Source organism: Dipodomys spectabilis, unplaced genomic scaffold (assembly GCF_019054845.1).
Source record: "Dipodomys spectabilis isolate Male_0828 unplaced genomic scaffold, ASM1905484v1 ptg000067l, whole genome shotgun sequence".
NCBI classification, from domain to species: domain Eukaryota; kingdom Metazoa; phylum Chordata; class Mammalia; order Rodentia; family Heteromyidae; genus Dipodomys; species Dipodomys spectabilis.
This window is the reverse complement of record NW_024870744.1, coordinates 5282375-5296724: the sequence shown is the minus strand read 5'-3', so window position 1 is coordinate 5296724 and position 14350 is coordinate 5282375. Positions and strand designations below refer to the sequence as shown.

General features: G+C 48.7%; 1 protein-coding gene across 1 annotated transcript in view; it reads right to left on the bottom strand.

The window, feature by feature from the left end:
• Window positions 1-14350, bottom strand: part of Cfap77 (cilia and flagella associated protein 77) — a 118771-nt gene that overhangs the window by 74465 nt on the left and 29956 nt on the right. Inside the window, exon 4 of the mRNA XM_042681218.1 lies at window positions 6808-6829. Within this exon, the coding sequence (XP_042537152.1) occupies window positions 6808-6829 (22 nt within the window). The remainder of the gene's footprint in view (window positions 1-6807; window positions 6830-14350) is intronic.

Below are 14350 nucleotides of genomic sequence, written 5' to 3'. Positions count from 1 at the left end.
AAATCTGTGAGATTCTTATCTCCAATTACCTACCAAAAAGCTGGAAGTGGCGCTGTGGCTCAAGGTATAGAGCACTAGCCTTGAACAAAAGATCAGGGACAGTGCCCAGGCCCTGAGTTCAAGCCCCAGGACTGGCAAAACCAAACCAAAACAAAAAAACACAATGTCAGTGAAATCTGAGGAGAGTGACCAATTGTTTTTAGTATAAACATGTCCCAAATATTGCTTAGGCATCTTTGTTACTGCATGGGTCATACTTCTTACTCGTTGTTATTCCTTGTGGGTAGTGGAATTCAAATGTCACTGATGTCCTGTATTTCATGTAGCAGGCTACCAGTGGAATCTGAGGACAGCCTGTAGTAGACTGTATCCATTTCCTGCTTCTGCAATTACATTCGTTATTTACAATAGTGCTGGCAGGAAGGAATGCAAGGTCTCTCACTACCATTTTTGCAATTTCTTCTATGTATTTTTTCTCTCCTTGTGCTGGTACTGGGGCTTGAAGAAAGTGCCTGGCACTGTCCTTTAGGTTTGGGGATTTTTTTGTTGTTGTTTGCTTTTTGTTCTTTGTTTTTTGCTTAAGGCTGTCACTCCACAACTCTACTTTCAGCTTTTTTGGTGGTTAACCGGATATAAGAATCTCACATGGGCCGGGCGCTGGTGGCTCACGCCTGTAATCCTAGCTACTCAGGAGGCTGAGATCTGAGGATCAAGGTTCAAAGCCAGCCCGGGCAGGAGACCGGGAAACTCCTATCTCCAATAAACCACCAGAAAACCGGAAGTGGCACTGTAGCTCAAGTGGTAGAGCGCTTGCCTTGAGCTGAAGAGCTGAGGGACAGCGCCCAGGCCCAGAGTTCAAGCCCCACGACTGACCAAAAAGAAAAAGAATCTCACATGGGGCTGGGAAGGTGGCTCACTGGTAGGGTGCTTGCCTTGCATGCACGAGGCCCTGGTTTGATTCCTCAACCCCACATAAGCAAAAAAAGCTGGAAGTGCTGCTGTGGCTCAAGTGGTAGAGCACTAGCCTTGAGCTGAAGAGCTGAGGGACGGCACCCAGGCCCAGAGTTGAGGCCCCACGACCAAAAAAAAAAAAAAAATCTCACAGACTATATGGGCTGGCTTCAAACTTCAATCCTCAGATCTCAGCTTACAGAGTAGCTAGGATTGCAGGCGTGAGCCACTCGTAACAAGCAAAAAAACTAAAAGGCAAGTGAAATCCCTGGCATGAAAGAAAATGCTAAGGCTAATAAGGGCTGGAAGGCAGTGGACTTCACACACTGAGCCTCGATGCTCAGTTTCTGCCTCTCCGGTCCTCTCAGGCCCTTCGTGCAGCTGCCCGCGGTATTTTCCTTCATTATGCCAGAGCCTCAGAAGTAAACCTCTCTAATTTCCTACACCACCGCTATTTATTTAAATGCTAACTCGCATTATGAAGTGATAATCCACACGCGCAGGAGATAATTTATGAAGCATTTAAATTAAGAGCAGCAGCTAATTGGGAGCATGTGTCTTATAAGCCGAGCTAACACCAGAAAACTACAAATTAGGGGGAAATGGAAGATGCTTTTCTCTTACCTTCATCTTCTTTTTAAGGCGCCTGGGTGATGGCAGAGGCTGGGCCACTGTCCCTCTGCTGGCCATGTCCCTGTCCCTGGCCAGAGGCACGGGATTGGTGCCACCACTTTGGTTAACAAGGGGCCGCTCTCTGTTCTTAGAAAGCTTCTCAGCTCCATCATAAATAGGATTTTAACCACACCTACATGGGAGGCTGAGGCAGGAGGACCACAAGAACCCAGGAATTCAATCAAGGTCAGTCCGAGCAATACAACAAGACTCTACCTCAAAAGCAAACCTCTTTTGTGTGTGTTGGGGGGGGAGGGGATTGAACTCAGGGGTCATGCTTGCTAGGCAGGCACTGCCTCTTGAGCCAGGCCCCCAGCCCCTTTTTGCTTTTGTTATTTTCTAGGTAGGTTCCCCCTTGATGTCCAGGCCAGGCTACTTCCCTGTGTGTTAGGGGCGACAGGCACAAGCTGCTACCCCCAGCTATGGCGCGTGCACCACTGTACCCAGTCTCTGGTTGAGCTAGAGTCTCAAGGCTGCCCCACTCCCACCCCTCCCCTGGCTGGTTTCAGACCACTATCCCTTGATCTCCAGTCTTCCAAGTAGCTAGGATTACAGGTTTGAGCCACTGCACTCAGCTAACGCCAAACAAACTTTTAAAAAGACAGAAGAACGAAGGGCAACTTGGCAGAGGGGGCTGAGGGCTGGGTTTGTTTCATAGGTACTTTGCTTCTACTCACTTGGAAAGGGTAGCCGTGAACACTTGAGTGGCGTGGGTACTGGGTGTGCTTATTCACAAGTTGTATGTTTCTTTCTTTAGTCTTTCAAATGCTTATCAAATGAGGCCCTACTACATGTAAGAACTGGGGACAGCGCATCCAGCAAAAGAGAGCATTATCCTTGGTCACCTGAGGCTTACCCTCAACCCGGAAGGCAGACCCAGCAGGACAGAGCACTCGGACCTCCCTGGGAAGCACGTGCAAGAGCAAGGTGGATGGGGAGAACTATGGCCTGCCATGGGGTGTCAGAGGAAGCGTTCTGTGAGGAGAGGCATGAGTCAGACCGGCAGAGGCTGCACCAGGCAGCAGGAATAAGAGGAAGAGCCATACTTACTCTGAAAGCATGCCCAGTCGGGGGCAGCCGAATGACGTCAAAGTGGTCAAGTGGAATCCCATTAGCCAGCCCGGACACAGCAGCTCCACCGCTCAGCCTGGCCTCTTGAGAGGCAGACATTGGGAGGATCACACTTGGAGGCCAGCTTGGGCAAGATGCTATTGAGACCCCCCCATCTCAATCAAGAAGCTAGATGTAGTTGTCTACAACTGTGACCTCAAGATACTTGGGAGGCCAGACATAGGAAGACCACCCTGCGAGGCTAGCCCTTGGACAAAAGCAAAACCCTACCTGACAAAAATAAATTAAAGCAAAAAGAAAGGGCTGGGAGCATGGTTCAAGTGGTAGGTAGAGCGTCTACCTAGTGAGTGCAAGGCCCTTAGTCCACAAACCCCAGTGCCACCACGAAAAAAGAAGAAAGAGGGGGGGGAAACCCACAAAACAAAACAAACACCAACAGAAAATACAGGAACACTGGCATACACTTAATTTTTTCCCCCAGCATAACTCCCAAGAAACATCCCCTTCTCCCACCCCACCCCCAGATCCCTCCTGGGATTTCAACACTGAGTCTGTGAACTGCTCGCATGGGGAAACCGGGAATGGCGCTGTGTGACAGTCACTAATCGCTACCTCTCTGAGCCTCTTTCTTCTTGCCCATAAAACGAAGGCACAGAGAGATGTTCAATCGACAGATATTGGGTAGCGCGGTGAGTGAGAGACCGCAGAGCAGAGTCCTCTTCGCTTTTCCTTGATTTCTCCTCCTCCTTAACATGTGCAGAGAGAACCAGCAAGCACTCTTGGGGCTTTAAAAAAAAATGCTTATGGGTTCTCAAGGACACGGGCAGCAGTGCAGCCGTGGCGGGTCTCCCAGGAAGCCTGTCCCGAACAAAGCATGGTGGCGTACACCAGTAATTGCCTCCTTATGGTCATCAGTGTCATTGATCACGCGGCCCCGGCGGGGGGACCCTGGGGAGCAGTTCTGCCTTGGGTAGGCCAAGCCCCCCGCAGTCTTCCCTCAGCCATCCTGGCAGAATAAATCCTCTGTCGCTCTTTGCTGAATGATCATAAAGACATGACTAAAGCCCCCAGATTTATAGTTTCCTTGGGTTGGATGAATCGAGCGGTTGGTTCCTGTTGCTGCCCAGTTAGCTGCGGGGGACAGGGGAGGGAGAGGCCCTCCTGCCCAAGAAGCAAGCCCAGACCATGCCACAGGAACCAGGGCTGGCACTGCCAGGTCTCCACCTCACACAGAAGCCAAGCCTGTGTCCCGCCTGGCCTTGGCCACAACTTGTCCCTTGGTTTTGTGTCCCTAGGAAGTAGCGGGGGCTGGCGGCCTTCACGGACCTCACACAGCCTGTCAGTAAGCACCTTCCCTGTGTCCATATCACCTGGAATCTCGGGGTGCACACACATGCCACACTGTGGCCACAGGCGAGGGTCTGCATGGAGACCCCAGACCTGTGAATCGAGTTCGCCATCATGTGTTTAAGTGCTGGCCTTCAAGCCAGGACAGGTGGCTCACGCCTGTAATCCTAGCTACTCAGAGGCTGATAGCAGAAGATGGCCATTCAAAGCAGCGAAGTCCATGAGATTCTTGTCTTCAATGAACCAGCAAAAAGCAGGAGTGGGGCTGTGGCTTAAGTGGTAGAGCACCAGCCTTGAATGAAAAGCTAAGAGGCAGTGCTCAAGTCCTGAGTTCAAGCCAAGGACTGGCACCAAAAAAGAGAGCTGCACTCAGGGTCTGCTAGGCACTGGGCTGAATGGTTTCTGTCAATAAGTGTTCCTAAGTTTACAATTGTTGCTTTATTCAACTGGAAGTTAAAGGGACACTTAGGACATTCACAGCACGGCACAGGATGCCCCAAACTGCTCAGTAGGTCCTTCTCGTCCCAAAGCATCCCTCCTCCCCTCTTCCCTCCCCCCCTCCCCCAGCCCCAGCAATTTCTGTCCCCGTGGATCTATTTCCTAGAAACGGAATCATCTGACAACCCACATGCAGCCTCTCCTGCATTTGTTTGCAGGGGCTTCATTGTTGTGGCAAGTTGGCACCTCCTTCCTTCTAAACCCTACTCCACCTTGTGAAGGGCATCTGCTCAGCTTCTGGCAGACATTATTTTGGAGACCATCTACTCTCCCTTTCATTTCACAGAGGCTTTGGAAAGTCAGGTCACTGACCGAGGTCCCAGGACTCAAGAAGTAAAAGAAGCAAGCGCAGCCTGGCGATGTGACCATGGAGCTGCAGGGGACTGGGGGAGGGGCTGGGCCAGGGCAGGAAATGCACTCAGGGACTTCCCATCTCCTGGGCACAGCCAGAGAAGCTTCCAGAAGCTCTGCAGGGTCGGTCAGTAAACCCAGGATGGCCATGCTTGTATGGAAGTATAAATACTGGGAGACCTGGGGAATCCATTTTCTTGAAAGTCTTCCACAAGTATGCTGTTATGTGCTACATACACACATGTTCACACACACACACATACACACACACACACATACTCAGAGAACCCATCTAGTTGGGTCAGCTGCCTCAAGATAAATTAAGACAGTGCCAAGACTGTAAAGTGAGCTACTACTAGGAAAGCTGAGCACAACTTACCCAGATTATCTTTGGATACCTGCCCAAGGCAAGTTTCTACTTGCAAATCTGCCCACATCTTCACCCCTGGCTACACTTGAGGAAGGGAGTGACTTCAGACGGACGGCGGGCTTCATGATCTTCACACTTTCATCTCCTGCACACACACTACATTTTTTTTTTTCTATTGCACTGCCTTCTCGAAAGAACAGCTACCAAGGTAACAAAAGATATAACCAGGAGAAGAGTTCTTTCTATAGTGTCCAGGGTGTCTTACCACATTGTGCTGCCCGATACCACAGCCTCCAGCCACAGTGCTGCCCTAGTTCAGAACAACTGAAGTTAAATGAGGAGCTTAGAACCGGGCAATGGTAGCTCCTGCCCATAATCCTAGCTAGGTTGAGCTCTGAGGATCACAGTTAAAAGCCAGCCTGAACATTTAAGTCTTTGAAACTCCAATCTCCAATTAATCACCAAAAAGCCAGAAGAGAAGCTGTGGCTCAAGTGGTAGAGCACTAGCCTTGAGTAAAAGAGCTCAGGGACAGCATGTAGGCCCTGAGTTCAAGCCCTAAGACAGAAAAAAGCTTGTCATTGGAATCATGGGCAGTGCTGCCACATGCCTGGGGATACTAGAGGCCTGCGCCAGTGCAACCTGCCCAGCTCTCCCACAACAGGACCATCTTTATGCTTTGATTTAGGGCCTGGCTGGATTTTCATTGCCTGGCCCTGACTCTCATGTACACACACGTGCAGGCACACATGCACGCACACAAGGCTGAGCCAGGAGAAGACTCACACCTTCGGCCCTGACGCTTCTCAGAGCTGCAGAGCAAATGGGACCATAAAAAATGATGAGCAGGGGAGGCACTGGCTTCAGCAAGAAACGATCACGGCTGTTAGGCTTCTAACTGTGCCTGAGAGAGATGGACCCCTCGGTCTAGAATACCAGATTCATTATGGCCAGCTTGGGGGCACAGGCTGGTTTCGGAAAGGAGGAGAGATGTTTTAGGAGCTGAGATCCAGAGACACACAGATACACACTTCCTGAAGCTCCCTCTGGTCCCTGCCATTCCCTTCCCTTTCTCTGGGCCTCCCTGAGAAGCAGGCAGGAGCAGTTTGTTTTCTACTGCTGGAGGAGACTTGAAATATGACAAGGGTGGCACTCGGAACGCTCCCTCCGGCCCTGCCCCGATGGCACGCGAGCAGACATAAAAAGCAAATACCATCAGTAACCTGTCGCTGGAACCCGGCAACCAGGCGGGAGTTTTTCTCCCTGCCGGTGCTGTTAGCAGCAATGTATTTCTCCCTGCCCTAAGTACCATCTTTCCCCAGGCTGCATTACAATGATTTATAAACCCCATTTCTGGGGAAAACGAATAGATCAAAGGAAGGAGAAAAGAAGAGACAACACGAGCAGCTGGAGGAAGATATTGAGGCATGCAACAAAAACACAAATGAAAAACTAGGCAGTGACACAATCCAGCTCTTCCTCGCCACCCTTTTATCAGAGAGAAATAATAGCAAAATCTCAATTTTAATGCTCCCTCCTCCTTCTCCACCTTTGTGGCTTCCTGCCAGTGACTAGGGGCTCTGCGTGGGATCTGGGCTGACAGGATCTCACCTGGGTCCCGGGCTTCGGAACACAGCCACAGCCTCACCTTATTGGGGAGAGAGGCGACCTGCACTATGTCCAGCCCTCTCTTGCTTTCCCAATGGGAAAGAGGCTCAGGGGCTTCTCGCTCTCTGTCTCTGTCTGTCTGTCTCTGTCTCTCTCTCCCCATTTGTTTCTCAGGGCATCCCACTTGCTAGGCAAGTCCTGTGCCACTTTGAACCACATCCTAGTCCTAGAGTCCTTTTTGTTTGTTTTAATAATTTTAATTAGCATACATTAGTTGTACAAGGCTGAGTAGCTAGGATTACAGGCCTGAGCAGCCACTGGTGCCTGGTGATCTGCCACTTTTTTTTTTTTGCCAGTCCTGAGGATTGAACTCTGGACCTAGGCTCTGTTCCTGAGCTTCTTTTGTTCAAGGCTGGCACTCTACCATTTGGGCCACAGCACCACTTCTGGCTTTTTCTGAGCAGTTTATTGGAGATAAAAGTCTCAAGGACTTTCCTGCCCAGGTTAGCTTTGACCTATGATCCTCAGATCTCAGCCTCCTGAGTAGCTAGGATTATAGGTATGAGCCACTGCTGCCTGGCCTGTCACTTTCTTAACGGTCAACATGGTGGTCACATAACCAAGAATGCTTCTAGAAGAGGACTCACCATGCAGTCATGTTTCAAAAAGGGTTCATACCAAATAGTCACACAGTTGATAGAAATGAGGTTTATGGGTGGTCTCTCCCAGACACATTTGCAGTTGAACAAAACTAGAGACACAAAACCCAGCACTGATTCCTTTCTGTGGCGGGCAGAAGCCCCAGCAACACCTGAACAGATCAATTGAAAAAAGATGCTTCAAGCCATGCGCTGGTGGCTCATGCCTGCAATCCTAGCTTCTTAGGAGACAGAGATCTAAGGATCACGGTTTGAAGCCAGCCTGGGCAGACAAACACAAGAGACTCTTATTTATAATTAATCAGCCAAAAAAGCTAGAAGTAGAAGTATGGCTCAAGTGGTAGAGCACCAGCTTTGAGTGGAAAAAAGTCAAGCAAGAGTACAAGGTGCTGAGTTAAAGCCCCAGTACTTTTTGTATGGGGAAGAAAAAACAAATTTAACCCTAAAAGCTGGAAGAGGAGAAGACACGTGGGCTAAGTTGTAGAAAGTACCTACAGTATCTCTACAGCCTGTTCTGACTTTTAAAAGATGAATTACAAACCCCTTGAAAATTGGAGTTTATAATTGAAATATTGATAAACTCTTTCCCATAAAGCAGCTACAAGATCCTGTAGTAATAACTAGAAAATAGGCACCAAAAAAATCATGTTTTTCTCTGCTAGGCCAAGAAATACAATAGCGGAGTTTATTGCTTACAAAACACAAATGTCTTTCCTCAAATTGGATAGGAAAAAAAGAACCCCAATAAATTATGATGCCCCTAAATTTCAAAGTACGTACATCAATTATTAGGGTGTCACTACCATCCTCCTGGACAACCTACTTATTAGGACTGTAATTTATTATTATTAGGCTTGAGTGCAAATAAGCAGGCTGATAAAATGCAAATCTATTGAAACGAACGTCTTCCTTCCTCTGAATCAGTGAGGGACAACATTCCAAAAGAAAGTGTTGTAAATTACAACAGCCAACTGTTCTTGAATCCTTGGAAGTAGACACCAAACGATAATTAAGGAGGAAACGCCCAGCATCATCCAGGTTTTCTCACTTTTTGCCCAGAAACAGGATCGGCTACAGAAATAAACAGCAAGGCATACAATTGGGGTTTATTACTTGGTTCTCTAAGCACCAGAGCCTAGGTTAAAGCCCTCTTATGAAGATATTCTTGTGTCATTTTGCCTTTTTCTCCTTTTTCCTTGTGTGTGTGTGTGTGTGTGTGTGTGTGTGTGTGTGTGTGTGTGAGAGAGAGGGGGAGAGAGAGAGAGAGAGAGAGAGCACATGCGCACATGTGCTAGTTCTGAGGCTTGAACTCAGGACCTAGGCACTGTCCTTGAGGGTTTTTTGTTTGTTTGTTTTTTTGCTCAAGGCTGGTGCTCCACCACTTGAACCACAGCTGTATTTCAGCTGTCTAGTGGTTAACTAGAGAAGAGAGTCTCATGGATTTGATTGCCTGGGCTGGCTTCAAACCATGATCCTCAGATCTCAGCCTCTCACGTAGTTATGATTACAAGCATGTGCTTAATTTTAATTAAAAAAGGGAGGGAGGAAGGATGAACAAATGCAATCATGCTCTTCAGTACACACTATGGGGAAAATGAACTATGCAACTGGAGGACAGGAACAGGAGGAAGAAACTGGGGGAAAACGAAGGAAGGGGTGACATTGGCCAAAAAAAGAAATGTACTCATTACCCAACCTATGAAATAGTAACTCTGTATAACTCCTTGATAATAACAATACAATCATATATTTTTAAAGCTGTTAAGTGCGGGAAGCATTCGGGGCCAGGCCAAGGTCTCAAGAGCTGCCCAGATCCCTTCAGCTCCGTGGCACGAAGCCTGGCAGAAGAACATCCAGGCGGCTCCAGTGCACACTGTGCGCTAACACAACATCACCAAGTGCTTCCAGACTGTTTTCTTATTAGAAAAGGAACTGGGCTCAGCCTCCAAGAACGTGAGAGGCCAAAAGGGTCATGAAAGCTCTGGTCCACCTTCCCATCCAAGTGTTCTTTGTTGAAGTGCATGGCTGCCCGGCTCCTTTTGGAACGGGGCGCACTGTACACAGGGCAGGCAGGGACCCCATCTCATACACAAGTGCACCACAGCAAGAATCTCTGTCTCTCTCTCTTATACTCTGTCTCTCTAATCTTTACTAGTAATGGGGTTTTGAACTCAAGGCTTTGTTCTTGCTAGGCAAGTCCTTTACCACAGAGTCATATTCTTATCTCCTTCTAGCACTGGTTATGTATGTATATATGTATGTATGTATGTGTGTGTGTATGTATGTGTATGTATGTATGTATTTTGCCGATCCTAGACTTGAACTCAGGGCCTGGGCGCTGTCCCTAAGCCTCTGATTGCTCAAGGCTATAGTGCTCTACCACTTGAGCCACTGTACCACTTATGGCTTTTTCTGGGTACTTTATTGGATATAAGAGTCTCATGAGCTGGACACCGGTGGCTCACGCCTGTAATCCTAGCTACTCAGGAGGCTGAGATATGAGGATCACGGTTCAAAGCCAGCCCAGGCAAAAAAGTCTGTGAGACTCTGATCTCCAATAAACCACTAGAAAACTGGAAGTGGCGCTGTGGCTCAAGAGGTAGAGCACTCGCCTTGAGCTGAAGAGCGCAGGGACAGCGCCCAGGCTCAGAGTTCAAGCCCCATGACTAACAAAAGAAAAAAAAAAAAAAGAGTCTCATGGCCTTTTCTGCTAGGTCTGGTTTTGAACCATGAACCTCAGAGCTCAGCCTCCTAGGATTATGGGTGTTAGCCACTGGTACCCAGCTGGTTATTTTTGAGACAGGGTCTGTCTTGCTTCCTGCTCAGGCATGTACTCAGACCACAGTTCACCTATTTTAGGCTTCCCATCATAGCTGAGATGACAAGTGTACACCACCACATCCAACTTCTTCCAACTTGTAGACTTTTCTGCCCAGGCTTGGCGGATCCAGTGTGGCAGATCCAGGGTTGGTGGGGATCCAGGGCTGGTGGGGATCCAGTGTTGCTGGGGATCCAATGCTGGTGGGAACCCAATGCTGGTGGGGATCCAGGCTGGTGAGGATCCAGTGCTGGTGTAGATTCAGGGCTAACGGATCCAGGGCTGGTAGGGATCCAGGGCTAGCAGATCCAGGGCTGGTGGGGATCCAGGGCTAGTGGATCCAGGGCTGGTGGTATGAAACAGTTCTCTTAGGGGCAAACCAGAAAAAACTAAAAAGTTATGGCCAGATCCAACTTTAGCCTTTCTCCTCCTTCACCCAGCCCTCCCATGGCTTCTGGATTGTTCATTCACTGCCTGCTCCACGGTGACCGGAACAGAGCCTGGTATGTTCCCAGAGCAGGGCCCTGGAGACGGCATCGCATATTCATGGCAGAGAAACTTTCATCAGAGATGAACTACAGAAGAGCTCCCTCTGCCATGTCTCCTTCCCCATGAGCTCAATCCAACCTGAAGGGCGGGGGGGGGGGGGGGGGGAATATCCATTTTCCCCAGCTCTGCCCTACTTAGTCTGGGACTTGAACTCAGGGCCTCATACTCTCTTTCAGCTTTTTTTTTTTTTTGGCCCATGGCTGGTCCTCTACTGCTTGAGTAATGCCTCTAGTTCCAGCTTTCTGCTGGATAACTGGAGATTAAAAAAAAAAAAGTCTTGAGGCTTTGTCTGCTTGGGCTGGCATCTAATATCATTCCTCAGATCTCAGCCTCCTGAGTTCATGGCAGGACTATAATGCCACTTACATCTGGCATTACTCTGGTTATTTTTTTTTTTTTTTTGTCGGTCGTGGGGCTTGAACTCTGGGCCTGGGCGCTGTCCGTCAGCTCTTCAGCTCAAGGCGAGCACTCTACCACTTGAGCTACAGCGCCACTTCCTACTCTGGTTATTTTTGATAGTCTTTCTCTTTTTTCAGGCTAGCCTGGCCCCAAATCCTAATTACATTGCTCACTACAGATGGAATGGCAGGCATGCTCCCAACACCCCAATTTTTCTATTGAGATGGGGCATCATGAATGTTTTTTGCACAGACTAGTTTTGAACCACAATCCTCCGATGTCAGCCTCTTATGTATCTAGAAATAAAGGTGTGGTGCCACCAGCACCTCAATTTCTTTTCCTCACCTTGTAAAATACTTATTTTTGTTCATTTGTTTTGGCAGTATTGGAGCTTAAACTCAGAGCTGAGCGCCGTCCCATAGCTTTCTCACTCAAGGTTGGTGCTTTACTACTTGAGTCACAGCTCTACTTCTGGCTTTTTGCTGGTTAATTGGAGATAAAGAGTATCACAGACTTTCCTCCTTGGTCTAGATTTGAATCCTCAGATCTCAGCCTCTTGAGTAGCTAGGCATGAGCCACCAGTGCTCAGCTCCTATTTAAAGTCTTTCAAAGCATCCTCTGGACAACAAAATCTAAACAAGATTCATTTCCAAGCAGGGAAGTGAGGTGGAGTGGTTAGGCTCCTGGTCTATACAATCCATTTCAGTCTCACCCTCTGGCTCCTGGTTATTCATGTGTAGCTTGTTAGGGATCAGATGTGCCTCCTGGCCTGGTAAAAGGATTAACAGGAAGCCTCATGCCTGTACACAGGAGTCAGCTACAGTGCCTGTTTTCATTACTAACCATCTAGGCCTATGTCCAGCCTGCTTTTCCTGCTTCCCCACTCCCATGCTAGGTAAGCACTCTACCACTAAGCCATACTCTTAGCCCCAGTCTTTTAAAAATAAAGAACAAAAGCAACTTTCTCTGACTTCCCACTCCTGGGCAGCCCCATCGCGGTGAGGACTGCTGGACCTCGCCATTGGCCATGCGAGCCTGACTCCTGGAGTGCCTCTGCCTCCCAACTCTTCATTACAAGGCTGGAGTTCGCAAGTCTCGAGCACTGTGCCAAGTATTGTCTTACACGTCCTCATTCAACCTTCACAACAACCCCAGGAGGTGTGTGCCACTACCCCAGCGCCACAAAGAAGCAGAGGCTGGTTGGGGTGTGGCTCAAGTGGTAAAGCACCCACCTAGCATGTACATGGCTCTGGGTTTGAGCCCCAGCACGGACAAATTAATAACAAATCAGGTGCCTAGAGAGGTGAAAAAAAAAAAAAAAAAGAGCTGCTGGGGTATCTGACAGGAGTGGGCTGCATGTCAAATTAGGGCGGATTGAATCAAATGGCATTATACTGCCTGATGCCAAGCATGAGAGAGAGAGAGAGAGAGAGAGAGAGAGAGAGAGAGAGAGAGAGAGAGAGAGAGAGAGAGAGAGAGTTTTATTGACTCTTAATTTGGGAGTCATCCTGTTTCCTATTCTATCTGGAGCTGCAATCTGAGTTGTGTTGTGTACAGACACACACACACACACACACACACACACGTGCACGTGCATTCTCCATCCACACAGCCTGAGTTATTTCCCTTCTCTCCGTTTCTGAATTCAACCAAAGAAACTAAATTAGACCTCAGCCCAGGAGACAGCAACTACCTTACACACGCCGGGACCTCTGGATTGCCTTCTAATTAAGCCACACTCCCAACCAAAGCGTCTGACAGTGTCTCCCACCGCATCAAGGTGGCCGCCTCCCTGCAGCACCTACTGCACATGCCCGCGGCTTGCTTTAAAACAAACAATAACAGTGCTGAGCAAATGTGCTCGGAAGTAGGCCGTCCTTTGAATGGTGGGTGGTTTTACGAGGGAATATTCTGCGGCTGAGTACAGAGAGCAAGTAGCAGGGTGGTCCTTTAATCAGCCCAGTTTTCTGAAATGTTCTACCTTTTAGCTTTGTAGAAATCCGCTCCTGTGTGCTGCGCTCAATGTTGGAAGCACCCTCCCTCTGCCCCCTCCACGCCACCCCATTCCCACATTCTCTGCAGTTGGTGGCTGAGTGTAGACTCAAAAATTGTGGAGTTGGACACCGGTAGCTCACACCTGTCATCCTAGCTACTCAGGAGGCTGAGATCTGAGGATCATGGTTCAAAGCCAGCCTGGGTAGGAAAGTCCATGAGACTCTTATCTCCAATAAACTACTAGAAAACTGGAAGTGGCGCTGTGGCTCAAGTGGTAGAGCACTAGCCTTGAGCTGAAGAGCTCAGGGACAGCGCCCAGGCCCAGAGTTCAAGCCCAAACACCAACCAAAAAAAAAAAACTGTAGACACATTCTGGGGCAATGATGTGCCAATCAGTACAGAACTGAGCCACCTCTGCAAGGCTCTGTGTATGGGGACACCCACAGGGAGAGCCACCTGCTCATGGCTGGCACCCACATGCCACAGACTGGGGACTGAGTCTCGCACACACCACTCAGATGGACCCCTATTTAATGCTTCTACAGAGATCTTGCTTTCAATTATTTGTTAGGCTTGAAAGGAAACTGAAATGAACCCAAGATGGTGCTTTTCTCCTTTGTAGAGAGTCCCTAATTTTTTGTCAAGTGGTAGGCTAGCGTTCTACCACTTGAGCCACAGCACCAGTTTTGTGAGTGGTTTATTGGAGATAAGAGTCTCATGGACGGGGTCTGGGAAGGTGGTTCAGTGGTAGAGCGCTTGCCTTGCATGCCTGAGGCCCTGGGTTCGATTCCTCAGCACCACATAAGCAAAAAGAAAAAAAGCCGGAAGTGGCACTGTGGCTCAAGTGGTAGAGCGCTAGCCTTGAGCTGAGGAGCTGAGGGACAGCGCCCAGGCCTAGAGTTCAGGCCCCACGACCGGACCCAAATAAATAAATAAATAATAAAGTCTCATGGACTTTCCTGCCTGGGCTGGCTTTGAACCACAATCCTCAGATCTCAGCCTCCTACGTAGCTAGGATTACAGGTGTGAGCGCCTGACTCTAAAAATTTTTAAATGATGGGTTA